At 44.0% G+C, this 26420-nt stretch overlaps 1 protein-coding gene across 3 annotated transcripts in view; it reads right to left on the bottom strand.

Annotated features, from left to right (window-relative positions):
* The window catches only part of fam222ba (family with sequence similarity 222 member Ba), a 29875-nt gene extending 5529 nt beyond the window's left edge, over positions 1-24346 (bottom strand). The window contains exons 1-2 of one of the 3 annotated variants that reach the window (XM_008306902.1): positions 24244-24346; positions 4043-4170 (exon numbers count right to left, since the gene is read on the bottom strand). In XM_008306902.1, coding sequence (XP_008305124.1) covers positions 4043-4124 — 82 coding nt within the window. In that variant the 5' untranslated portion in view covers positions 4125-4170; positions 24244-24346. Of the gene's footprint in view, positions 1-4042; positions 4171-22989; positions 23251-24243 lie in introns of those variants that run through there. The other 2 variants (XM_008306903.1, XM_008306904.1) reach the window with 2 other exon arrangements.
* Between the last annotated feature and the right edge of the window lie 2074 nt (positions 24347-26420).

Genomic DNA, 26420 nt, shown 5'->3' with positions numbered 1-26420 from the left:
GCTGCAGAAAGGTTTGTCAGTGGGTGGGAAGAGAGTACCATCATCTGTTGCAATGAATAAAACATCTTTTATAATTTCATGGGAATGAAATCTTCTGGATGAAACTAGGATTGTGGACAGAGTGACCGAATGTCAAAGACCACAGTGACTTTGAATGTAACACCATCAGTCAGCGGTGCACCGCCTCTTCATCGGCATATGAATCTGGAAAAAATACCGAGCCGGAGTGGTTGTGGTATTTAATACAAAGACGATCAAAACGGTTGCAATTAAATACCTAAAGATACGAGAACAACGTGGGATTTCTGTATACGTTTTATAGAACGTGAAAAATGTGCAATTTTTGTATATTACTAGTTTCTTGTTTAGTTTTCAGTCCTCAGCTGCAGCATTCAGATTTTATCTTTATCTTTTATTACTCTTGTTTTATTGTATAGTGTTTTATTGCTCGCTTATTTTGACTAGGCGACAGAGCCCTGCACATTCTCAGTGCCTAGACTGTCTGTTTGCCTACAAATGGCAAATAAAACTCTTGAATCTAGAAGTTCACATGATAGACCCAAAAGAAAATGTGTCTTCTTACACTATTTACCACTTATTTATCCATAACTATGGATAATATAATTTTGAATATCAATTTTAATAAAAATATCTGAAATGAGTGAAAAATATCTATATTGTTTTATATTTTTATTCAGGGAGGGAAATCCAGTTTTTAGATTGAGAAACATCACAAGAAAAAAACCACATCAAGCATGTAACAGTAAACTTTGCCACTGGCACTTGTGTAATGAGTTTTATACTTAAGTTGTAAGATTCAGGCAAGTAGCAAAGAAAGCAGTGTCATTGGAAACTGAACGATCCATTAAATTGGAAAAGGGATTATACACTGTTAACAAAGCTTAGACAGGCATTCTGGGGGGAGAAAAAGCTAATCAGGATGAAGTGTTTAAAAGAAATGTAGTAAAATGTGTAATGGATTTGATAAATAACTGTTTAGAGTCGTTTCCCCTCAACAGTGGATAAAATCGACCTCTTGCTGTTTACATCTGTTTAAGGCTCCTGGCAGCTGTTGATTATATGTTCAAGTAAGCAAGTGTAGCTTATTAGCATTTCAACCTTAACCTGAAACCTGGATTAGTTGAAGAGCTTAAAGCATCAAGGGAGGGTTAATGAGGAATATGAGTGAGGTTTGTAGGCGGCTGCTGGTGGCTACGAGCATATCATCTCTCAGATCTCCAGCTAAGCACGTTCCCAGGGAGGGATCGGGGGGAAAGAGGCCAGTCTGGCCGTGCGCTAATTATCCCACTGCTAGCTAGCTAGTTGGAACACAAGTGCACAGTCAGCAGGCACTAATTAGGGTTTCTTTTATTCAAACTACTGTTTTTATTGAACAAGGTTTAAGCAGCAGGGAGCAAGAGCTCATGCTGCTGTAAATTACAATTTTCACACAAGAGCAGGAAATGGGGTCTGAAGCTTCTGCGTCAAATTAGACATGTGAATTTAGTTTCTCACATGAAGCCACCTCCTCGCATTTCTGCAGACTTTTGAAGGGAACATTCCATGCTGATAGAGCGTGATAGCATAACCTACAAGAAATGAAAACTATTATGAGGAGAGGAAGAAAAGAGAGTTGCTTTTGATCTCAGTCGGGACTAAGATGTGAGAATCAGCCAAGTGGCCCAGCTGTACTAACAGTTTGTTCTGCCTGTAAGAACTGAGGACCAAGGGCCACTTCCTGGTACTTGAGTCATCCTGCCTGGAGGATTAGCCGTTTTCCTCATGACCTACTGTCTCTCAGCATACCTGATCTACTCCTCCGGCAGCCTTTACATTTCACAGCCATCATCTGTTAACAGTCACTCCCTGATGATAAATAGAGCAGCTGCTCTGGCGTTGCCTCTGACAGCATCCTGCAAGCTCGTAACTTTAAATGACTCTTCGATGCACAGGAGAAGAGGCAGTGCACAGCCAGACTGGCGATCTGGAACTCTTGGTGAATACAGAGTGGCGGGAAAGTGTCAAAGACAAGATTCTGTTACACAAGGCTCGGCATTAGAGTGAGCTGAGTAGCTGAAAGGCTTGAGCTCAAGGATAGGCAAATAGGAAAACAAATAGGAGCTAATTATGTAAACTCCCCATCTGAGCCTTTTTTTGTGGGAACTTGTCAGTGCATTGAATAAAGATTTCAAGTGACAACTAGTCTATGAATTTCACCTAAAAGCAGTCGAGCACATCTCTCATGGAGTCAAGCTGTCAAATTATCTTCTGTGCTGGGTAAGCGATGGGGCTCTGGAGAGACAGTGAGTCCTGTGGACAGCCAGGAGGGAGACGGCGGAGCGTTACTTGAGGGTTGAGGCCTGGTTCTGGCTGCGTGTGGCAGCGCACGGGGAAGTAATACCTCAAAACATGACAACTGCACAAACTGCTGACATGCAGAAGGTCGTCGTCAGGTGCTGGATTGCACAAAAAAAACCCCAAAATGTACAGATTTTTTCAGTTTACTTTTTCCTACAGCACTCAGATAAAAATGACTTAGTCCTAATAAAATACAGCTCTGCGGCTTTGATGTAACACCGTGTCTGCTTGAAGAGCAGATGACAAGGAACGGCATTAAGAGAGAATGATAAGGAGAGCAAAAAAAGAACAGATTGTAATTACACTTTTAGGAATGGCCGTGCAGTAGGAAGCACGCTCCATCACCTAAATGGATTAAAGTGTTGGGCAGAAAAACAAATTGAACTCCAGTTGTGCCTTGTGCTCTAATGTTTCTTACTGTGTCACATAAAGGAAGAGCAGAGAAACAGTCTAGTTGATGGCTGTACCATGTCACAAGCCTGCCTGAGTGAGGCAACAGACGCTGGCACTTAGCAGACTCCCTCACGCTCGCTGATCTCCTGGGGGTTGGCTGATTACTGTGATTCTGAAATTACAGTCTTGATGAGCTGGAGCATTTTACAACAAAAAAAAAAAAAAAAAACTGCAGTAGAAATGGGTCAGGCTGGGGCTGAGTTTCTACTCAGAGAGATGGAGGCAGGAGGAAAAGGAGACATAGACTTTTTGTGATTGAATAAGCAAAGCTGACCGACACAATGGACCATAATCTATGTCTGGGGAGTGATTGATCATCTAAAAAGCCTGCTGTAGTCGGGACAATCACACTGATAGGACAAAATGCAAGTATGACCGTGTGCAGGCATCAATTGGACAAAAATATACACTTAATTACAAAATGCATTTGTAGGTATTTAGATATCGTTTTCATTTGCAGGACATGAAACAAGTCAGTTTAGGACAAGAAGACACTTAAAAGTGACGACAAGGACAATAACACCGACTTACTATTAACATTTCCGTTCATTATGTATTAGTCTCCTCTCTTCCTCGTCAGAGCCATTCAGTCTCAGCTCTCGCTCGCTGACTTCAACTCTCCATTTGTGCTGCTGCCCCTAACACCTTAAAGTGTCCAAATTTGTCAGCAGTCGAGTTGTAAAATTCAAACACATTGAATTCAGCAGGCCAGCACCGACTAGTCGGCTGTTAAACCAGGGCAGCAGATTGCATCTTAAATTCACTCACATTACAAGATCATCGGGGCAAAACCACTCAGCCGCAATCTGTCTGCAAGTCTGACAGCGACTGACTCTTCCTGATGGTGAAAAGTAGCCGAGATATTTAAAACATGAACGCGGCGATAGTGTTGTAGGAAGCACACAGGACCACACTCTGGCGGCAGACGGATCCTCAGGGGTGCTGAGGGAGGGAGGGAGCCGGTTCGTCGTTCATCAGCAAATTAATGGCGCAGTTCATCCTAATTTCCCTTGAAGACAGATCTATGGTCCTGGAGCACAAAAATATTCTTTCTCTCTTTCTGGTTTTAACACAGAGCTGCAGAAGAGAACCAGGCCAGGGTTGGCATGGGGATCTGATGTGGGGCGGCCAGCAGGATTGTAACAGCTTGGTTTGTTGTGTGGGATGGTGGTGGTTGTTAATAGTGTGTGTGTGTGTGTGTGTGTGTGTGTGTCCCGAGATCAGTACTTACATTTCTGAAGTCCAGTGTTCATCTGCGTGTGGGGGAGAAGCTGGAGGGGGAGGTCACCTGGCCCTGGCAGACAGGCCAGCATTTCACACAGACACTAATGCAACATGGGACACACACTTCTCCTCACACTGCAGAGAGAGAGAGAGAGGGAGAGAGAGAGGGGGAGAGAGGGAGAGAGAGGGGGAGAGGTCAGACATAACTGCAAGGCAGCACATGGTGCGTGGCGATACAGAGGCTGGGTCCGGACTAATAGAACTCTGTAGCTGGTCCCTGGAGGCACAGGGCTGTGGGAGACATAGTTACCTTTCAATTAGAAACTGATTCACACCTGGAGCATCAGGTAAGGTGACATTTGATGCCAATAACAACTTCAATTAAACATCAAACAGCTGAAGTAAAACGGGCAGACTGGGCCTGAGGGACTGGCAGCTTTAAATCGACTCAGTCCCTCCTCTTCCTCGCCCTGCATGTTAGTCACCTAGTTGGACCCTGCTCGCCGCGCTTTACCTCTCCGCCTCCATCAGACCATGGCAGAGGAAATTAATGACTCCTGTATACTCGAAAAGAACACTCTCGAGAGGCCTGGTGCTGACAAGTTAGTGAGACTCTGATCGATACCGCAGTCCTCCAGACCTCAAAGAGGCCTTTATTTTGGGGACATTAAACAATGGAGCCAGCTCTGGACGTGGTGAAAAGAAATGAATAAACGCGGCTACAGCTCCCATAAATGCCTGCCACTTTGTGCAATAACTTGATGTAACAGAGAGGGAGAAAACGTTAGCCATGCTCCACTTGGCTTACTGCTGTATTCAAAACACCACAGATGCTTGCTTAATCAGCACTGAAGAACAGTCAGGGAGCAAATTAAGTCTACAGAGTCCGCGCCCTCCCCGTTTGCTGCGTGGCATCAGAGGAGGGCGGCAAGTGTGCGCAGACAAACAGCGTCTATGAGAGAGGCAATTACCCACAAAACAACCTTGGCATGCCTGTCTGCCGCAGGGTGATGGCTTAAAAGTGTCTTCCCCCCTGCAGGGAGAAGAGACAAGTGGAGGAAAGAGTGACAAAGTGAGAGAGAAAGGTGGAAAGAGAGAAAGACGGGTGGCGGGTTGGGGGTGGTGGGGGGGCTGAACTTGCTTTAAAAAGCAGGAGCTCAAAAAGGTCAGGATGACAGCTCATTTAAATCCTCCCAGCGAGAGGAGAAAAAACAAGCCTTAATGAAGCTGCCAGTTCTACACAGATACCTGAGGGGCGTTGCACCTTGGGGTGCTGCAGGGGCAGGGGGGAGGAAAGGAGAAAAGGTTGTGTGCGGGTACCGATGGGTGGTGGCGCTGCAGTCTTGAGACGGATCTGAGGATTTTGGGGGTGTTTTGTACCACTGATGCTGCGTCACCTTTTCTGTTGCCCAGACTCCCACTCCTCTCATCCTCCTCCCTTTCCCCTGCTTTCTGCTTTACAGCCTGGACTGCCATATGGCAGCAATCCCTGCCCTCGATTCAGCATGTCACCATGCATTAACTTTAATTGGCCTGATATGTTATTCTTTTCCCTCTGGCCTTGGAAGGATTTTAGGTACATGGTGCCTTGATGTCAGCAGGCAAGATTTCCAGCTCTCTCTCATTTATCAGGGTGCCAAGATTTCACACAAAGATAACAGCAATCTCTTTGACAACAGGCAGGTTTGGGGTGGAGGAAAACTAAATATCAAATACAGCAGTGTCTTTGTTGGGGGTTTCAAAAGCGAATCAGTGGCAGGAGAGTGAAATGATGTGGGGGGAAAAAAAACAAAACACGAGCATAAACTGTCAGTTCATTTGTTATAGGAACACACACATCAACACACTACAGGCAAAAAACAGCCAACAGGCCACCCCCTTCCTGCCTCCCCCACAGCGCCCCTGAATGTCAGAAAACTGTGCAGTGGGGAGTGCAGCGGCAAAGGTCAGCCTATGGTAATGCCCAAGCTGACACTCTGCTTTACAGCGCAGAGCAGGAGGAGATGAAACTCGACAGACAGAAGCCTGACGTCTACTGACTCGCCTATCAGCACCACTGCCACAGAGACTTCAAATATACATCACACACCAAACACTGGCACTTTCTACAAAGGCACACACCCCCACAGAGGATTTTGCAACACATGGACTATTTGTATCAGAGGCACGATGACTACACCTGACAGAGCGTCAAAGCCTGACAGTGATTGAGCTCACTAAAGTTGGAGGTACTTCTGCAGGTCGTAATCAGCACGTGAGTGGCTCGGCTGCAGGCTTCTGCTGAGTCCTAATTGCCCTCTGACCACAAGGCATGGGGGTTTAGCCCAGTCTCGACAAGGGCTTGGCCCTCCAGCCGCCAGCCATTCAGGCAAATAGGTATCTACCCAAATGGCTTAGTAGCCTTTGTGATATAGAGACAAGCCCTTCCTGTCATGACTGGAAACAGAGTTGCGTCTGTGGAGGCCCGGCCGAGCCAGCTGGGCAGGCCTGTAGAGCAGGGATTGGCTTGGTGGAGTTTAGCCAGGCGTCTCACACTATCAGCCCCGTGCAGACAGACACCACAGGGTTCTCAGAGTATTAGGGGGCCCCCGTGACTCGGCAAGTCTCCACCAGCTACTTATAGAACCGTAATAAAACTGTGTGAATAACTGTGTGGCTTTCATTATAGACAAATAAAGGCGAGCAGACAAAGCAGGACTTGAGCAAGTGATGTGCATGGCTTGTGTCATGTGTCAAATTGCTTCCATAAAAGCTGACCTATATTTTCTTTTCATTCCTCAGTGGGGAAGGAGAAAAAGAAAGCCATCTGAAAGTTGAAAAAAAATCGCAGAGAAGAGAAGGAGGAACAGGATAGACGGAAGCCACTTAGGAAATTAGACCAGCTGACGGCATTTATGTGCTGAATGTTTTGATCAATATCCTCTCCATCAACTATAATCTGCAGTTGCAAGAAACTTGGGCATAGCATTGGGCTAATTGCATAGGAGATCATCTATTTAAATATCCACCAGCAGTAATGCAGGAGGAAAAAGGGAGGACTGTGCACCAAAAATAAGCTCATTAGAAGGAGACACGAACAATATTAGTGGAGAAAAACAATGAAGGGAAAAAAAATAAGGTGAGAAAGTATGTTTGGTAGCTGGTTGAATATTAGCAGTTTTTCTATACCAATTATGAGGAAAAGCAATTAGGAGACCAAGTCACCATGTTGTACATGGCTTGCGCTAACGGCTGAAGGAGAGGAGAGTGGAGGAGAAAGCAGGCTGCTGTTATTTTAATTGCATGTTTACCCCCAGGTTATGGGTCTGAAATAGAGCCAAGAAAAAAAAATGTTGCAGTAGAAATTCAATGCAACTTCACTGTGTTGATTCTCTCAGGGACAGAGAGAGTGAAATTACTTTTCTTTGCAAGCCGAGTCTCTGAATAAGAGGTAAAGAAAGAAAAGGAGCAGAAAGATGAGAACAGCTTTTTACCCTTGAATACCAAGCCAGAGCATTCTGTCAAAAGAAAGGGGAAAAAGCCTTGGCTCTTGAGCATGTTAGGAAGAAATAACACTTTGGTATGGCCTTCATTAGCCCATCAGGCTTCACAAACAACAGAGGCAGAAAAGGATTTCTGTCGCTAGCAGAGGGCCAGGGGCATGTTAGGCTATGACAGGCTGGTTTCACGGTTTCACACAATGGATCCTGATGACTCCAGCACATCCCGAGGCGTTTGGGACGGGCCGTTTGCTTTTTCAGTCAGCAGAGACCCCCTCATCAACCCAAAGTGTTATCTCACACCAAAAGAGAAAGGACGAGCGAGTGGGAGATGGCCAAGATAGTGAGCAGAGGGTAAAAACGAGAAGACAACCAGCCCAACCCGCACACAAATTGAAAGTCTGTAAAATAGTGGTTTCCAAGTTGCAAGACACTGTGTGTCAGGGATAAAACTGTCAAGCAAGGAAACTGCTGCAGTAGTGTGGGAGAGAGGAAGACAGCTACTTGAAACTGCTCTTCTTTGGAGGGAGGGAGGGGTCTGTGAAACAACTGGGAGGCAGCATGAACGCTCAGTAACTAACTGATGAAAAAGTGACAGTTCCCTGAGGTGAGATGGCGGATATGGAGCGAAGAGAGACAGCATGCCCCACGAATACTGCACAGTCCACAACTGGATCGGCTACATCTTTGCATAGGTGTCAGATAGGGAAAGTTGGCTTCACAATGAGAACACAGGTTCGTAGAGGAGCTGTGTACCATGAAGCTAAGAAAAGGAAACACTTTGAAAGTATGAGGCCTCTTCTTATCAGACTGACCTCATTCCTCCATTCTGTTCCTTACATCAGCAGTTTGTCGCCTCTTTGACTCTATGATGACCACGACTCCTCACAGAGGATGACAGTAATGGTGGCGAGATGAGAGGCTGAGAAGATACCGGGTAGTGAGTGTCCTGGTATGGCCCAGCTATCTCCGCCACAGCTATGTCATGGTCATTACCCGTCCACCGCATCAGCGCTGAGAGGACAGCCAGCCAAGGTCCAGTATTCAACTTGGGGTCAGTTTCACTAACAGCCACTTAAACCCGCTTGGCTTCCTGAAGAGCCCTACAAATGTGGAAGGTAGAGCTAAGTGTGCTCAGTCATGTCAAGGCTGGCCAAGGTCAGGCGGGCAGACAGAAAGGGCTGGCAGCGCCGCATGCATGGCGTCATGAATGCCAAAATGCCGGGGCCCCTGACTGCGCCGTTTGACAGACATGTTTACACCTGATAGAAAATGCGGTGTGGATGGCCTGCCAAAACAGAGGGGATCCAAAGTGAGGGGTGCCAGACTAGTTATTTATTTATCTGCTGCAAATCCATCGAGAGCGCAGCCAGAAGCTGGGCATGCCTCAGTGAGGAAAAAGCCAGCCTACTCTCAGACATGACAGTCTTAAACCACTTGAGGGAGGAAAAAAAAAAAAGACTTGACAAGCAGTAACAGAAAAGGAAAGCAAAGATCTCATGAAGCCGCTCTAGAGATTGGATTTGATTTGCTCTGCTCTTAATACAGCTCGCACGAGTTCTGATTAGCACATGAAATTATTCAAATTAATGAGAAGCTGCTCGAAAATCATTCGTGATAAGGTTCAGATACTGGGCCAGCCCTTACTCAGCCCTGCAATTAAAACCGTTTGGCGTGATAGTTGGACTTAGAAGCAAATGTTAACAGGAGCTACACTACTAAGGGTGTAGTTCAAGTGAGGCTATGTCTACGCTAACACACTTCATTTTAAAAGCCATTTTAAAATAAACCAACCTCCACCCAGTAGAGCATTTTAAAACAGTTTCTGAAATAATCTCTGACCAAATTTTACATACCTAACAATATCAATATCTCATAATCATTCACATACAGTGTACATGCTGGTATAAACAGTGAGTTGGTTGCCTAGATGTAGGGGGATGACCAATCAGGGCAGGACATGTAGTGTCTGATAAGACCTGTTAGGAAGCATCAGCACTTCTGAACGTCTCCTCCATCTACATGTCAATACTGCAAGACAACCTTCTGAATATTTTCACCCTGGAAAGAGTATTTCAAAAGGTCTCGTTTTAGAAATTTAAAACTGTATTAGTATTTGGACGGTAGTCCAAAATGCAGGCTACAGTTAAAAAAAAAAAAAAAAACATGTACATGTTGACAAGGCCGAACAAGATCCAGCGAACAGGCTCATAACAACAATGCTGACATGGCAAAAGTCTGTGTGCATATTAATGGTTCGCGCTAACGGGATCGTCTGTGTGCATACTAACTTCTACCACAAGCTGTAGAGACTGTCAGTTACACCGAGATGGACAGGCAGCCCACGCCTCTACTGGAAAACCTCAACATTTGTTTGTGTAAACAGTGTCACAGCTTATGCCAACCCAATTCATTTGTTCTTTAAAATAACCTCTTTGTAAAAAATAAACAAATGGTAACGTTTGGCAGGTAAACTGTTACTTTAACGTGTTAGCATGCTAATATTTTCATTGGTTTTGTTGACATTTGGTCATAAACCAGTGTGTTAAACACATACAAAGTCTTGACCTGATTATGGCACTGAATAAAAAGTTCAGGGATCATCAAAGTTACAACATTTCATCCTGAGGGGAACGTAGCTGCTCGCACCAAATTTCACAGTAATCCAGCCTTCTGGTAACCATCAGATCACACAAGCAGAGACAGCGCTCATACATATGAGATCAACGCTGCTCCTTTCATCTCTTCAGTGGTGCCACCACATCTGTGTTATCTTCACATATCCTCACATCGCACCAGACAACAATGTGCTGAGTCACATGGTGCTGTGTCAGATGCCAGACTGTGGGGTTTGGCATGGGACTGGAATATCATGGTTAGACACAGATATACAGATAGTAGACTACGGTAAACCTCCTATCTGTGTGTGTTATGGTATGTGCAATGATAGACATCAGAACAGAGGCAGCTGGTTTTTCAAGGTGTTTGCTTTGTGTGAACGCTCACACACAAATTACAGAGTCGTGTAATGAAGAAACCTTAACAAGCAGATGACCCTGTGTTGCTGACCTACTTCAAAGATTTTCAAGGTACAAAAAAAAATCTATTCAAAATTTCTTCTGAACTACATTCTCTCCATCGTACACACAAATGACAGTTTTGTGATTCTGATCACAAATTTGTTGATAAATATCTTCCAACTCATGCAAATAAGAAAATCAGGCCACTAGGTTTCAGCATTAGGCTCCTTTAAAGTCTGAAACTGGGCCCAGTTGTCCATCAGTGGTTCAAAAATCAGACTTCTGAGCCCGTTCTAACTATTTAACTGTAAGTCAGCCAGGCCCCCTTCCTGGTTAGTGGGAAATAACTCTGGTTAGTGGGAAATAACTCAATGTGCTGAGAGCTAAAGCGAGGCAGCATTGTTCCAGCTGGCGGAAAAAGGGGAAATGAAGATGGAGTGGTTTGATTTCATTTGTTAGCAGGTGCATCCATTTTGTGTTCTTCCCCACACCCACCTCGCCTCTCTCAGTCAAAGCGCTTATCAGAAATTGGACACCCCAGTGACAAATTGAGCCTGCGATTAAAGGGAGAAAGAGGAAAGCTTTGTTAAGTGCTGCTGATTGGGATCCCAGGCTGCCCTCACACATGTGAGGTGTGTGTGTGTGTGTGTGTGTGTGTTTGTGCATGCATGTATGCTTGGTGCAGAGCCAGGAGCAGAGCTGACACCACCACCTCTTCTCCCATTTTCCCCACTCTCCAGGTGTTCCCACGGCTTACATTTCTGCTCCGAGTACTCAGCAAACAAAACCAAATCAATGCAGCTGTTCGCCCATCTCTCCCTCACTCACACGAACACGAACACACACACACATATATATTCTTGCAGTACATACATAGGAAACTACACAAGCACACATACATATACACTAGTGATTTTCCCCTGCAGGAATAATGACCTCCTCTGGTATTTCCAGTGCCTTCTTATTGACATGTACGCTGTGTTTAACAGAGAAAAAAGTTAAGTCTCTGTGTGTTTGTCCCACTCAGACCCATATTATTGACCCAGCATTAACCAGCCCTGGCCTGTTTGCAAGCGGGCTGATTTAAGCGAGGGGGGGGTCAGAGCAGCTCTACTAGGCAGAACTGTGCAAGCGCTGACTCTCACAAATCATCCTAAAAGGGCTTAACGCACAAAAACAGCTTCCAGTGTTGCACAGGCCTGCTGTGAGAGATTTATCCACTGTGCCATTATACTAACTGGCCTCTCTCCCATATGAGCTGTATATACACCAATACACATACACACCAAGAAAAAAACGGTAATTAGACATATGCCTGATCCGCCTCTGACTCACTCAAACAATTCTACCTTACTAGTCTACACTATTTGGTTTAGTAGGATTCTTCTCATTTAATGATGACACGTTGCTCACATGTTATGGTTTAGACGCCTTGAAGTCTTAACTATAACTTGTGACATAAAAATGTGAGCAGTGTAAGAAAAATTGCAAATTTTCCTGCTTTAATAACTCAGGGATACTCAATCATTTATGACCACTGGCCTCGAAAATATTCTTATTGAATCAGAGCTTTACCTTCCACTCTGCCGCGTTAATCACAGTTTAATGTCTTTATGTTAGTTTATTAAGCTGCTGCGACAGGCATCATTTTTTTTAGATTTTATGGTGGATCTCTTTATATAATACAGGCCAATGAAAAAACTCTCACCCAGATTCTAACTGAAGCACACGGGTTCAGTTCGTACGAGTGGATTACTGCGATTCAGATCTGGTTGTGATGCACAGATCTGGCGAAAATATTCTGCTGGCTTTATAAGTGCAAAGTCAAAAACAAATCCCTTCATGCCGATTCCAAACCACGCTGTGTGTGTGTGTGTGTTCAGTAAAAGCTAATCCATGTCCATCTCATGTCTATGGAAGGTTGGTAAGGTCAGCCGCCTCCATGGCAGCTCTGACATTCAGTCAGGCCTCCAGCGAGACCAAACGAGTCCCCCTCATATCTGCAGAGCAGCCGAGGAAAAGAAAAAGAAAAAAGAAAAAGATCTTTCTACACTGGACAGGGTTGTGTGAGATGTGTTCCTTTTGCCCCTGGCGACACACAAGACATTTGCGGTTTCTCCTTCATCTCCTGTGTATATGTGAGCGCCTCTCCGCCCCCAGCTCTTTCCCCTGCAGACAACAGCTCGGGGTGCCGGGCCAGCCAGGCTACTGACTCTGTGGAGAGCCAGGCAAACACGGGCTCGGCATGGCAAACATCTCACCTCTGTGTCTGCATGGGAACATCTGCCCCTCCCAGGCTCACAGGGCCCTCCGTCTGTCTGCCTGTCTGACTGTGAGCCTACACACACTGTTGGTGTATCCTGGTGTTGTCATGGCACCAGAGTTTCACTCCTACACAGGTACTGGTTTAACACACAAAAACAATCACGACGATTCAAAAGCAAACAAGCCAAATGTCATATAAGGCGCTACATTATGATTAATGAACGACTGACTTAGCAGCTTCAGTTCAGAATTTGACTACAGCTGCATATTGAACTTAATACTTTTCGATAAAGGCCAAAATATGCTTAATTGAATATTGAAAATTGACCAGCATCAAATGTCTGGTCAGATTTGTAATCATCATGAAACTTGGTGGAGAGGTGGCGTACGGACGAAGGAAGAAGTCATAAAATTTTTGTGCAGATCTGATTTAGGTTGCAGAATTGCATATCTTAGGAGAGTGGACTATTGGCCTTGGTGGACGTCTGCACTCTGAGTGCCTTTTCAGCTATTTTCTGAAGGATAGAGTAGCTTTTGGCAACCAAAAGATGTTTTAGACAATGCCACGAAAAATAAAAAAATAAATCACCAGCGTGAAAATACTGAGATTAAAAAATATATATTTACAAAAAACATAAAATAAGAGTTTTGCAAAAGGGGACTTAATTTTTAGCAAGAAAATGCAGAGATTTCTTTAAAATGAGAACCAGACTTGTTGCCTTTACTGTGTGCAGACCAATCATTGCTCACTGATGTGCTTTGTCATCACTCAAAGGCACATTTTAAGACCATATAAAAACCGTTCTGTGGTGAAATAGTTTGATTTAAAACCATTTTTGACTAATTTAAACTCCTACGGTAAAGAAATACAACTTTTCGTTGTGTTTACAGCTCATAAAGGATACTTCTCAAGATAAATCAATAAAGCCTTGCTCTGAGATCCAGATCCATGCTTTGTATTGACAGTGGTAGACAGGAAATTGGAAATTATACCCAGGACTAGATTTAACCTGGTTCTGCTTAAAATTTACGCTGGCTGCTGCAGATCTGTTGACATGTCAATACTGAAATTAGTCTCAACGAACAAAATCTCAGAGCAACAACACCAGTGTGTTTGTGTGTGTGTGTGTGTGTGTGTGTGTGTGTGTGTGTGTGTGTGGCTAGCTCTGAATGCTAAGAGCTTAATTTAAAATATTCAATATCTTCCTCTAGCCTGTACCAGTGAGATAAAGTCATATGAGTAATAGAGTTAACCCAGCTGATAAAAACTCTTTCTCTTGCTCGCTCTCCCTCGTTTTCTTGCATCATGCCCGCTCATACAGATCTCCTGTGGCCGTCCAATGATTCAAGACTGATGAGGCACGCTCAAAGGTCTATGCCATTGAACACAGCATTAATGCACCCAGCAGCAAATTTTTTGCCATCGACCCCAGTTCCCTGCAATAAGGACAGAGCCATCAATCAGGCCGAGATAGCCGACACCAGACACGGGCTGATGAAGTAGGGGACTTTGGAGCTAATGACAAATGGATCTCTCAGATATGGTCACAGTATACTATGACAATCCGCCGAGAACACTTGACCTTTAGCAAAATCCTCAACTACTTTTTGCCAACAGTGTGCGATGCAAAAATGGGGAATATGCAAGCTGCTGTTGAGGCTAATAAAACGTGGTTATTGTGTGAAAACTCCTGGGTCCAGCTGAGAGTCTCAGCCCCGTCACTGTCAGAGCTACTCCTGACCGGCCCAGCCCTCTTCTTTTCTCACACCAAAGCTCTGGGAGTGACCTTCAGCAGGCCTGCTAGTCCTGCTAATTGGGGTCTCTACAGAGCACAGCAATCCGCCCCCCACACTGCACCGGAGGGGGGACTGAGGGGCAGAGGCAGCAAGAGATAGTGAGGGACTGTTTTATCTGCTGGGTGGTAAACATAAAAAGTGGAACCTGGGCTTCAAAAAAAAAAAAAAATCAACTTTAAAATGCAAAATTAAACTTTGGCTGCAATGAGAAGACAACAGAAAGACACTGATACTAAACATAACAAAACAAATCATAAAGTAGTGAACAGAAGACACCAAAATATATGAGAAATGTTTCATAAGTGTGGAAAATAGCATCAAGCCAAGTTGGTAAGTTGTACTGTTTCACAAAAAAAAAGTATAACTGAAGCCACACAGGCAGAAAATAATTAAGAAAATACAACGATATGATTGAAATAACAGACATCAGATGATAAATGCTTAGCATGGGGCTTCAACTATTGATTATTTTCATTATCAGTCAATTTGCCAATATTTGCTGATATGTGCATCGATAGTTTCCAAAGCCTCAGGTGATGTCATCAGACTGTTTTTTTTTGGCTTAAAGATATTCAATTTATTATGAAATAACACTGAGAAAAGCAGTAAACTGTGCCAACTGAGAAGCTGCAGCCAAAATGACTTAAATGAATAATCACTTATTTCTAAAAATAACAATAATATTTTTCAACAAATAATCGCTTCAGCTCCAGTTACCACACGAGATCAGCATGTGTGGCAGAGGTGCTGTAAATAACTGGAGGCTTTGTTGCCTTGACATGAAGATTCAAAGATAGCTTTGCCAGAAACAACTAGGGGCTACGGGTTAAAACAGCTGTAGAACAAAACAGTACATCAGATGCAACACATCAACGTAAATGTCATAGAAGCCTGGAGAAGCTACCGCCGGTTATTTTATATAGTGAGTAAGGTCTAATTATCCAATACATTTTAAAATAACAAGGTGATATTTGAAAAGGGTGCAGTTTTTAATCTTTGGGTCAACAGGGTCGGGGCTCTGCTCTCAGGAACGTGGAAAAGACAGCGACACAGTTAATTTAGAGCAGGCTCAGGCTGGCTGCAGCTGTGCACTCTGCTTTTGCCAACACATCATCATATCAGGGCCGCTTCCTATCAGTGTGATCAGCACTCAGTAAAAAAAAAAAAAAAAAAAAGAAGTGGGGGAGAAAATGTACAGGAAGTCATCCTGTAAAAACAAGATACTGAGAGCCTTTATGTTGGGAAAGAGTAACTGAACTGCCTTTTTCAGAACATGTTAAAGGGTAAAAGACGCTTTTCTGCAAGAGTTAGAGGACATACGGTGCACCTGGAAACCATTTTAAAGCAGGTTTGTGATAGATCCAGCGAATGAGAGTTTGAGCGGGAATGGCCATGAATAGAAAGGTCTGCATTTAATTTGCTAATCCATCATTCCAATTGTACTCTGTAACAAAGGGAAAGGAGAGTGGTGGGGCATTCAGAGGCAATGGAGCATGCTGAGGGGTGCGTGTGTGGTTCTCCATGGAGCCAGAGAGGCCGTGGCCCTTGGCCCTAAAAGCCCAGCCAGCGCTGGGGAGAATGGGCTCTGATGAGCTCAACGCAGGCAAGACTAATCCCTTCATGTCCAAAGAATTGTTTAACTATGTTTGACTGATTAACCCAAACCCCTCGATTCCACTTACAATCTATTTGTTCAATCAAGTCCCCTGCACTCATCATGCGGCAGTGTGTGGGTGGTGATGGTGAGGGAGAGAAAGAAAAGAGAGAAAGAACTGGAGAGAGAAACAAAGGGGGCTGCAAAACAATCCATTTGGAGGAAGCATAGAGAAGTCAAAAGGACAGCTTTTTTGTTCTACTTGCAAGTCTCCGAATGCACATGATAGCACATGAGTTCCTGCGAACCAGCTGTTGCTAACACTGAAAGGTCAGAGAACTCTTGCCTTAAGAGATTTCAAGTAAAAAGCCAACAAGCCTATGTTAGCATACCACACCGGCATGCTGGTTTTTACCAGCTTCATGGGAAAAAGGAAATTTAAAGGCACTCTCCCCTGCGTGGAAAAGAGGTTGCCAGGAAGATTAACCCAGCTTCCTTTTATAGCCTCTGACAAGAGGTTAAATCACACATTACACTGCCTGAAATGTCTCCTAGTAATTAGATCAAGAATATTACTCTCTCTTCTTCCCCTTGCAGACTGCAGCTGATCAAAGCCTAATGATGGTGTCAGTGCCATTGGCAGTGCTGGCTGGGTAAATCTCCCCATCGGGATGGCAATCTGTCAGGGCCGCAAGCCCTGCTAAACAGCACAGGACACGAGTACAATGGTGCTTGACACAAAGTAGACTAAATGAACCACATCCTTTCCCAACAAACTATCCATCAGCTGTGCACCATTAAAATTCATCTCTTTGTTTTGGGTCTGGGACTGTGTGTTTATATGTACACAGTCAGCTGAGTTGTATACAGTGAGAGAGATGTTGGTGACATCTGTGAGTTTTATCCCAATAACAGTGAAACCCACAACCGGCATATCTGCTGTCTTTCCATGCCAGAGCAGATCTAAGCACCACCTGGTCCCATGATGGGGTGAGGGGGCTACTGGCTATTAATTACAGAAAGCCGACACGCAGCGCAGGCAGACCCTCGCAATGAGACCCTGGGACGTCAGATACACAGCAAGACGAATGCTTCTCTGTCACACAGCAACATGACCTGCCTCAGGACTCTTTACACACGAGTACTTTCAAGTATGCCTTTCAAATTGTGGCCCACCCTTCTTCCTTTGCCCCCACCCCGTCTCCCTCTCTATCTCAATCACATTCTGCGGATGTTACACTACTTCAGGGGATATATTCTGACTAATGCAAAATGGTTGTGCAGTGGCATGATAAAAGTTGACATTTTCCTTTTCTAATCCAATGCTTCCTTTGTAAACAACCTCGCCTCTTTATGTGCGCACATGTGCACACGCACACAGGCTGCAAACACATCATACATAATGGTCAATTTCATTATTTGCTCTCAAACTCAACAGCCGCAAACAAAAGGGGGAAATGGCAGGAGATATGCCAATCATTTATCGCTGAAAGATGTCTGACAAAAGAGGCCCTAAAAACCTGACAGCTTTTCTTTTCCACGTCAGTCCCCGGCACAAACAGCTCCCGAAACGGGGGCCCCAGACAACAGACTCCTGCAAGAGGTCTGACCCCAATCTTAACCCCATACAGGTGGCACAGCGCTAACACAGGAAGCGCGGAGAAAAATTTCATTCTCAGACCTGCTCTCAGAAATCATTTAGACAAGCACAAAGGCTGCTCAATGCCAGTAAAGTGTATTTGGCTGAAAAGCAAATCCCCTTGAACACATTAATGATAAAGACTTGTTCTTCGCGAGGACTAAAAGCATCTGGTTAAGGAGGTTTTGCGAGTCACGGTGTTAGCTAAAACTTTACAACTACATATTATGCCGTGAAGGCTGCTGCTCTTCAAGTGTTGTCGGAAATGCAATAGCTATGGTTAAAGTTCAAATAGCAAGCTTAAAACCTCTTAATGTACAAGAAAAAAAAAGATGCACCTTTTGTGCAAACGGTAATCGTCATGATAAAATCCTGTAGAGATAAACTCAATGCACAAAAACAGTGATGTCAAGTGTGGTCGTCTAGTTCAGGAGAATAATGTGACTCCTGTCTGATTGTTGCTCAGTTGAGTCCAACTACACAGTTGAACTATGAACTGTGATTACAGCCAACATCCCCCCGCAGAGCGACAACTGCATCTCTGCACATTCCAGGAAGCGCAGCCAGCTGAAGACAGCAAATACACCAGAGAGGAGGAGACATAAACAACGTAAGCTAGTTTGAGAGCTGCACCGATGTTTACTGTCTCACTAAGTGCATTTCATCCCCACTGCTTTCACAGCAGCGGCAGTATTTCAGCATGCAGTACAGAGGGGCTGCTGATGCCACAGGTCTGTGTACAGAGGGCTCAGTCACAGGCTGGAGAGACTGTTTGGACAATGTAGGTGTCAGACACACTGCCTGTCTGGAATAACGATTCAGTTCAGCTGCTACAAAACATCCTCTGGTTCCTTTATGGTGAAGGTTTAATAAAAAACTAACTTGACTGTTTTTCAAGTGTAACTGTTGAAACCCTACGAGGAATTTCTGCCTTGTTTGAATTGGTACGTTGCTATCAGGGAGAAAGGTCTGCATTCGCTTCAAACAGGCACTGAATGACATGCCAGAGATTAGCCTCTGAAGGTCACAGTCTTAGCCTATCCTTTCAGCCGCTTTTCACAACAGAACCCCGGGCCCTTTTGAACAACAGGAAGAATGTCATCTGGTTACTTTTCAAGGCACGGAGATACCATTCACTGTGGCCAACAATGGCTGCAAACAGGACCAGAGGGTTAGGAGGTTATAAAGGACCCCATTCTAAGCACCGCTCGCTCTCCAGTACACTGCACGCACACAGAAAAAACACACCCACACACTGAGGCCTGGAGGAGTGGTGTAACCGATGATAAACTGAGGAGGGTCATGGCAAAGTGCCGTGCGCTGACCGCTCTCCTCAGCAGCTCTCTCAGCTCAGCTCCAGTCCCTCCCCAGCACAGATCTTAACACGCAGATCAAGCCTCCGAGCCCCAACTGCTTTGTCAGGCCTTGAGAGGCATTCGCCGCTTTGTCATTTTGGAGATATAACTATGGTACTCTTCACTCCATCCTTTAGGTTATTGCGCCCTTTTCAAGATTACAAAGTGTGATAAACACAGTTTTTATGACCAAAGTCAAACAGCTTCTCTCTTGGCAAGAAAATAAAAAGCTGGGATTTTAATTACCTAAAATACATGGTTTCAGTGCATTGTTATTGCAGGACAGAAAACAAGGCAACTGAGCTTACAGTTGGGCAGGAATTATGAAATCTAACCATGTTACCATGAAAAAAAAGTTGGATTTTGATAAAATACTATACCCTGCATTCAACGACAAGACCTGAACAAAAACGATGTGCTATTATTCAGGTTGTAAGGCTTGTCCCAAAAAGGCTCCCAGACTACAGACAGAGCTGAAATACTTCACCAATTTAGTCTCTAATGAACCCTCTGAAATATTAAAAATAAAGCCCAATTAGCCGACAGCATTTTACATCTCCTCCCTCTCTAATCCTCTCGTAGCTTAGCCTTATCTAATGTCTGCGCCAACTATGACACTTTGAGCTCACGCTCGCTCTATCCCCTCCACTTGATATCCCCTACAGCTTTACTGCTGCTTTGTTGTGGCATTCTCTCTGACCCCACAGACCGGGTCAGACTCTGAGCCTCTCTGCTGGTGGTTAATGATGCCCTGATATGTACAGTTGGCATGGACATTGGAAAACTGCCGCAATAACCGCGGACATGCTAATGGCATCTATTAGGAATACTTAAGAGTGATATGGGACTCGCCTGGCAACCTCTTATTACAGAGCGACTGGTATTGGGGGTGGAGAGTGTCAGCGGAGGGTCAGTGATCCGATTGAGACGACCTTATCTTGTGCCATAAACAGATAACAGCATCTGCCCTGCTCTTCTGCTGTTCCTGTGAGATGGAGGTGGATAAACAACCCTGTCATCTGCAGTGCCTCCGACAAGCCTGATCACACAGATGCTGTCCTAGACCGAGCCCTGTTCATCCTGCTGCACTGACTGCTGTTATTGCTGCGAATGTCACCGGGAGGCTTAGATTCTTCCACGATTACCCTCAAGCTGAAGACATAACAATTTCAAAAAAGCCTTTCGGTCCTGGCGTTTGTAACGTCACTCCCTGGCTTAAAGCCTCAGGTTTGCTGATTACGCAAACTACCTCTGCCAGAGCGGGGCTTTTTGCCCTAATTGGACCTGCTGGCTAACATGCAAATCTATGCACAAAGAGTCACGAAGAACACAAAAATGTAGCAAACAAGACACAAAGTGTATCTTCAAATCAGGCCTATCGCTTGCAGCATTGCGCACAAAATAAAACAACCCTCATGAAACAAACTAGATAGCATGCAACAGCTGACCTACAGCCTCAACCCTGCAGGTCTTCCCTTTTTCTCAGAGGTATCCAGAAGTTGCCCATCACGCCCTGAACACCTGATCTGGATGTATCATGTGGCCGCAGTTCCCTACTCCGAGGCCGACCTGCGTTTGACCCTCACAATGGGTCTCCTGACTTTGCCCGCTCACACAAAAGCTACCAAACATCTGTTCCCTGTCTGGAACCAGACTCATACGGCTATGAAGACATCGGGTGGCCTAACAAAGAGTTTCTCCAAGTGGTGGGTGGCTGAGTGGGTGAGTGTGGGCTGACAGCTGCACTGGTGACTGGAGGACTGAAAGGTGGAGCCGGCTGGCAGATCATCACTACCTGGGAAATCTCTGCCCTGCTGCCCGAGACCGGGGGGGCAGCCTCATTTAGCAAATGGATGATATTCAACAAATGCAGCTCATCTAAAACGACCGGGTGAGGAAAATAAAAATCTGCAATGCACATAAAATTCACTGGCAACACCTGCGAGAGATTTAACATACACAGACCCCTGCTGGAATACGAAAGGAACAAATGTATTGCACTGGGGAGAGCACACGGTTACACATTTCCAATTCAAGTACCGTCTCTAAAATGCTACATCAAATCACTGGCTTTGAATAAACCAAAATGAGCATCAGCCAAGTGGCTCATTCCAGCACAGAAAATCATCGCATCAAAAATATGTTGGTTAGCCGAGCGATTTCACAGTCAACAATCACAGAATCAGGACTGTTACTAATCAATGTATTTTAATGAGCTCCCTGTGAATCCCAACAACAGCTGAAACATAAAAGCTGCTCAAGTTCTCTGGTTCACTCTTTGTACCTTGTGATCTGTTATTCATAGTCTTGCTCTGAAGTCTCCGAGAAATAAAGCAGAGCTTTGATGTTATCCTCTTATTACTGCTGTCTGAAACAAGCCAAATGTTGGGAATCAGATCGTTCGGCTGTCACATGGAGAACCTTCTGCAACACAAAACATCCAGGCGTCAGTGTAAGGTGCTCAGAACGATTGATTCTGCTCTGTGAAGCCAATCATCGCTCACTAGTATCTGCTTTGTCATATGTTTACAAAGACAAAGTTTGATACAATTAGAATAGTGTCTGGAAAATGGTGTAGGTGTGCGCTGCATTAACACCGGGCTGCATTCACTACTCTACTTTAATGCTTCCACTCAAGTAATCTTGAACACGTAGGTGTTTATGTTCTCTACAATCTGTATTTTGTTTTCCGCAACTGTTTAACATCTTCTACAGGCAACTGTAAACTGAGAGGCTCAGCTGCCAAGAATCTACACAAGTATTTCAGAGGAAATTACCCTCCTCTGGCCACAATGTAGATCAATATGTTCAAACATATTTGTAAGTGGTTGGCTGGCTGGGGGGGAAAAAAAACAAGGCAAAGTTGCTTTTCTGTCAGTTTGCCCTCAGCAGTGACTCTGGATTTGCGGTGACAGGTCAAAGAGTCAGCACATGACTCATGGGCAGAGGAGGAGAGACGCTTTGAAAAGCCATGCAGAGATCTAATTAACACATACATTCAAGTGGTATTTCAATTTGGTGGAACACTGTAATTTTCTACAGTGCTGACCAGCATGACATGGACAAATGAACCAGGTGCTCTTGACATTCAGATTTATCTGCCGCTTTTATGACCAAGTGCAAGCACACATGTCGTTTTTTTTTTTAAACAGAAGTAAGCACACGTTCAAGACCACACACAGAAACTACGGCACCGGAATCAAACTTGTACATCAGAGCTGTAAGCGACTACAAAACGTGCAGATGTATTGCAAGAGACTGGAAGCCTTGGTATCACAAAGTATCTCTGAATCGCTTTACTCTCATTCGTCTAGGTATCCGTCAGAGTGCTGTCATTAGAGGCAAACTGCATTTTACAGATGGGGAGAGGCCTTACAGTAATTTGTTGCTAAGACCTAATTAATCTTCATTGTGCTGGGAAACATAGCACCCCAATGCAAAGAGGGTTCCTTCCACACGATAATTGCAGAAAGTCTCGGGGCCTGAGTTTCCCAGACAACAAGGTCTGAAATTTAATTATCTGCTCTTTGGAAAATGTAGGAGAAGAGAGCTACATTGCAAAACTGCACTTTTGGGCAAGTAATGTCAAGCTGTTGTTTGAGTAAGCACAGGATATCAGCGAGCACATCCTCCCTGCTGCCATAAACTAAACAGTCTCACCTTTGTTATGGTAAAGGAAAGATAAAGCCTTTTTACATAACGACAGATTGTTTTTTTTTTCCATCTTCAAAATGGTCATGCAAATGGAACACGAAACAGGTTTTTCCTCATCTCTCCACTGCATTTCACAGTTTTATCATCTTACCATGTGCAGAGCAACTTCCATAGTCCGGCCAGTCACAGAAGAGTTGCTTCACTGCGGTATGCTTTTTTTTCTTAATAAAAATCCGTCAAGCTCCATGACATTATGGAGCGATTACAACAGTAAAGCCAGACACAGAGCAGCCAAAGACAACACGGACAGGCTGTGGCAACATTAACATTCCGCCGTGTAAAGATCAGGCTTGGAGGGGGGAGAAACATCGATAGGATCCCATTAGTTAAGTGCGCCCTTAGGATACCCGAAATTTGATCACAGATAGACCTTTTCCTTCCAGACACGAACCATTAGGCGTTATGGCAAAAAAGAAAAAAAGGGAGGAAAAAAAAAAGAAAGAACGAAAGAAAGAAAGAAGCTGCTCTCCTCCTGTGAAAACTCCTGCACTCCTCCTCCACCTCCTCAGTGGTCGAGGTTGTGCGGCAGGAGCAGGATGAGCCCGGTGACGTCAACCTTTTGTTATCACCTTTAACACTTGCTTTTGCAGGTGGAAACACTTTTCCCCCCCGTCGCTGTATTAAGAGGCGCTATTTGCAGACGCGCTGGAGGAGCCGGGAGGGCGCACATCTGCACACCCGACGACTGCCACTCCAATTCTGGATGTGTGCACGCACGTCCTAATGACTGAATCAGATAGGAGCAGCTTAACGACAGCTATAGCATACTTTGAGAGCCGCAAATAGTATAAAATAACCGCACTTCCAACTTCGCCACCAGCTGGCTTCTACCAGGAAAACAACTTGCAAATGCCTCTTGAGAGCTGCCACTAAAGTACCTGCACCGTGATGGTGATGATGGGAATCCTGATCATTATTTAGCAGGTAAATGGAGCTCTGGTTAATCCTCACTGGTTGTTGTCACACTGCAAAACACAACTAGCTAACAACACAATTCCACTCAGTTAACACCTCCTTTAAACACGATATTTTATTTTATTTTTTAAAAATTTTTTTGGCTTCTAAATAAAATATAGTGGCTCATACCAGACAGGTAAGCCGCAGGTAGAGGTTTCACAGCAAATGTAGAGACATCACAAGGGAAGAGTAGCTATCAGCCTGCATGTTGCCAGTCAGTGTGCCAGCTGACTGCCCAGGATCCTGGCTAGCTAACCTAGCCAGCCAGTCTGAAACATACACAGTCCCATTGTTGCCTCCTCAACATTTCCCAATATTTATGCCACAATTTGAGACGACGTCACACAGTGCGGGGCGGCAGGCGTGTCACAAACACACAACTACTTACTCTCCGTTTACCTCTGCGAAAGGCATCGTTTAGTACGTCGCCATGGTTTAAAACGGACAGATTTTCTCCCGTTGCCCTGCGCTGCCGAATCACTGCTGCTGCTGTCTGCGGCAGCAACTTCCGGCGCATGCGCTGTAACCGAGACCGCTCCAGACTGCGCCGTGCGCTGCGCAGGACGCACGAGAGGTTTAAAGGGACAGTCGGGGAGGCGCGTGATTGGACGATCAAATGTTAGCACGAAGAGGATGGAGCAATTAGTGAATTAACGTGGAATAAATGCAGAATCATTATGCATATAAAACTGTGGTTTGCCTACTTGACATATTACACTTATTGTACAGTTTGCATTTTATATTTTCTTATTGTTTATTTTTGCTTATTTATCGATAGTATTCATGATGGTGGCAACTTTATCTTTGTGCTGTAACAACCAAATTTCCTCTTGGGGATTAATAAAATATTTCTAGCAGGTTTAGTTAACAATCTCTGTAATAATAGTTTAAACCATGGCAAGACGTCCCCTCCTAAGAACAATGTCTATTTCTTTTAAAATACATATATTTTCAATATCAATGTAATATGTGCACAAAACGCATGCTTAAATCAACAAATTAAATTAAATCCGTTACTACTTTGCTATTGTAAAACTCATTGTGGCATCTTGAAAAAGGTCATCTTCTCCCACAACCCAGGAAATCTCACCTCAGGAATCCTTATGATCAATAACAATTTGTTGCTTATGCATTAGGCTGACTTTATTTTAATTGCAGCATAAATGTTAGATAGCACATACAAACAGCATTTTAGATTTGAAAACAAACAAACAAGCAAACAAACAAAAAAACAGTCGGAATATTGACCATTAATTTAGAATTGAAGGGCCTGGGACAGCAGTTACAGCATTGTTATAACGTATTTATTATTAATATTTACATTTCTGACATAACAATGTCAAATGGCCAATCAGCAGGGAGGTTTAGCCTAAACTAGTGAGGAATACTGCCACTCAGTCAGCTTTGCATATAATGTGACCAGTGGTGGAAAGTAATTTAACACTTTCTGTTGGGTGCTGGATGTACATGTAATTCTGTGGTACATACATTCCTAATTTCTTATCTCCTAAAACTTCAGCTCCACTGCATTTATCTGACAGCTATAGTCACTAAGTTGCTTTGAAGATTGATATTTTACATAACAAAACATACTTTTATTTTACTATGTGATTTATGAAACTACCAACAACAGTAGCCAATGTAATGTAGTCACATTGATCAGTTATGACATTAAAGTGCTTCTTAAATGTAATCTTTAATGTACTGTATGAATGATTTATAGAGTCTAGTCTAAGCTGGCAGTGCTTTAATTCTGCACTTTTATTCACTTAATAGTAATTCATTTTGCCTCTATTTTATTGTATATCTTATATTTGTTTACCTGTTTTTATTTTTCGTAGCTTTTGTCTTGGGCTGCAAGGTTCACAGCAAGAAGGTTCGCGTCCCAGTGAGGACACCCAGGATCTTTCTGCGTGGAGTCTCCATGTTCTCCCCGTGCAGCGTGGGTTCTCTCCAGGTTCTGCGGCTTCCTCCCACAGTCCAAAAACATGCTGAGGTTAATTGGTGATTCTAAATTGTTTGTGGGTGTGAATGTGAGTGTGCTTGGTTGTCTGTCTCTAAGTGTAGCCCTGTGATAGACTGGTGACCTGTCCAGGTGAACCTGCCTTTGCCCTGAGTCAGCTGGGATAGACTCCAGCCCCCCATGACCTTAGTGAGGATTAAGCGGTATATAGATAATGGATGGATGGATGGATGATGGATCTTTAGTCTTTTTCTGCTGTATAAGTTAATCAGTTTTATTATTCCATAAAATATTTAATGTACTTTTTTCAAATGGTCTGTACTGTTTTCTATTGAATTTTATTCTGCCTTTTTTATTTTACTTTTGGCTATAAAGCAATTTGAATGACCTCTTTCTCTGATAAGGTGCCATATAAATACATTCACTTGCTTATAACTGATAATAATAATCCCATAAATATTATATATGCAATATTATAAAATCTGAAAATCTATTCAACCTGACCTTTGCTTTGATACTTTTGTATTTTCCAACAATAATGCTTACTTAGAGTTGGGAAAAACTGTATATAGCTATAAATCCCTCCTGTGATGGTGGTGAGT

This window comes from Stegastes partitus, unplaced genomic scaffold (genome assembly GCF_000690725.1).
Source record: "Stegastes partitus isolate 25-593 unplaced genomic scaffold, Stegastes_partitus-1.0.2 Scaffold49, whole genome shotgun sequence".
NCBI lineage: Eukaryota > Metazoa > Chordata > Actinopteri > Pomacentridae > Stegastes > Stegastes partitus.
This window is presented reverse-complemented; position numbering and strand designations above follow the sequence as displayed.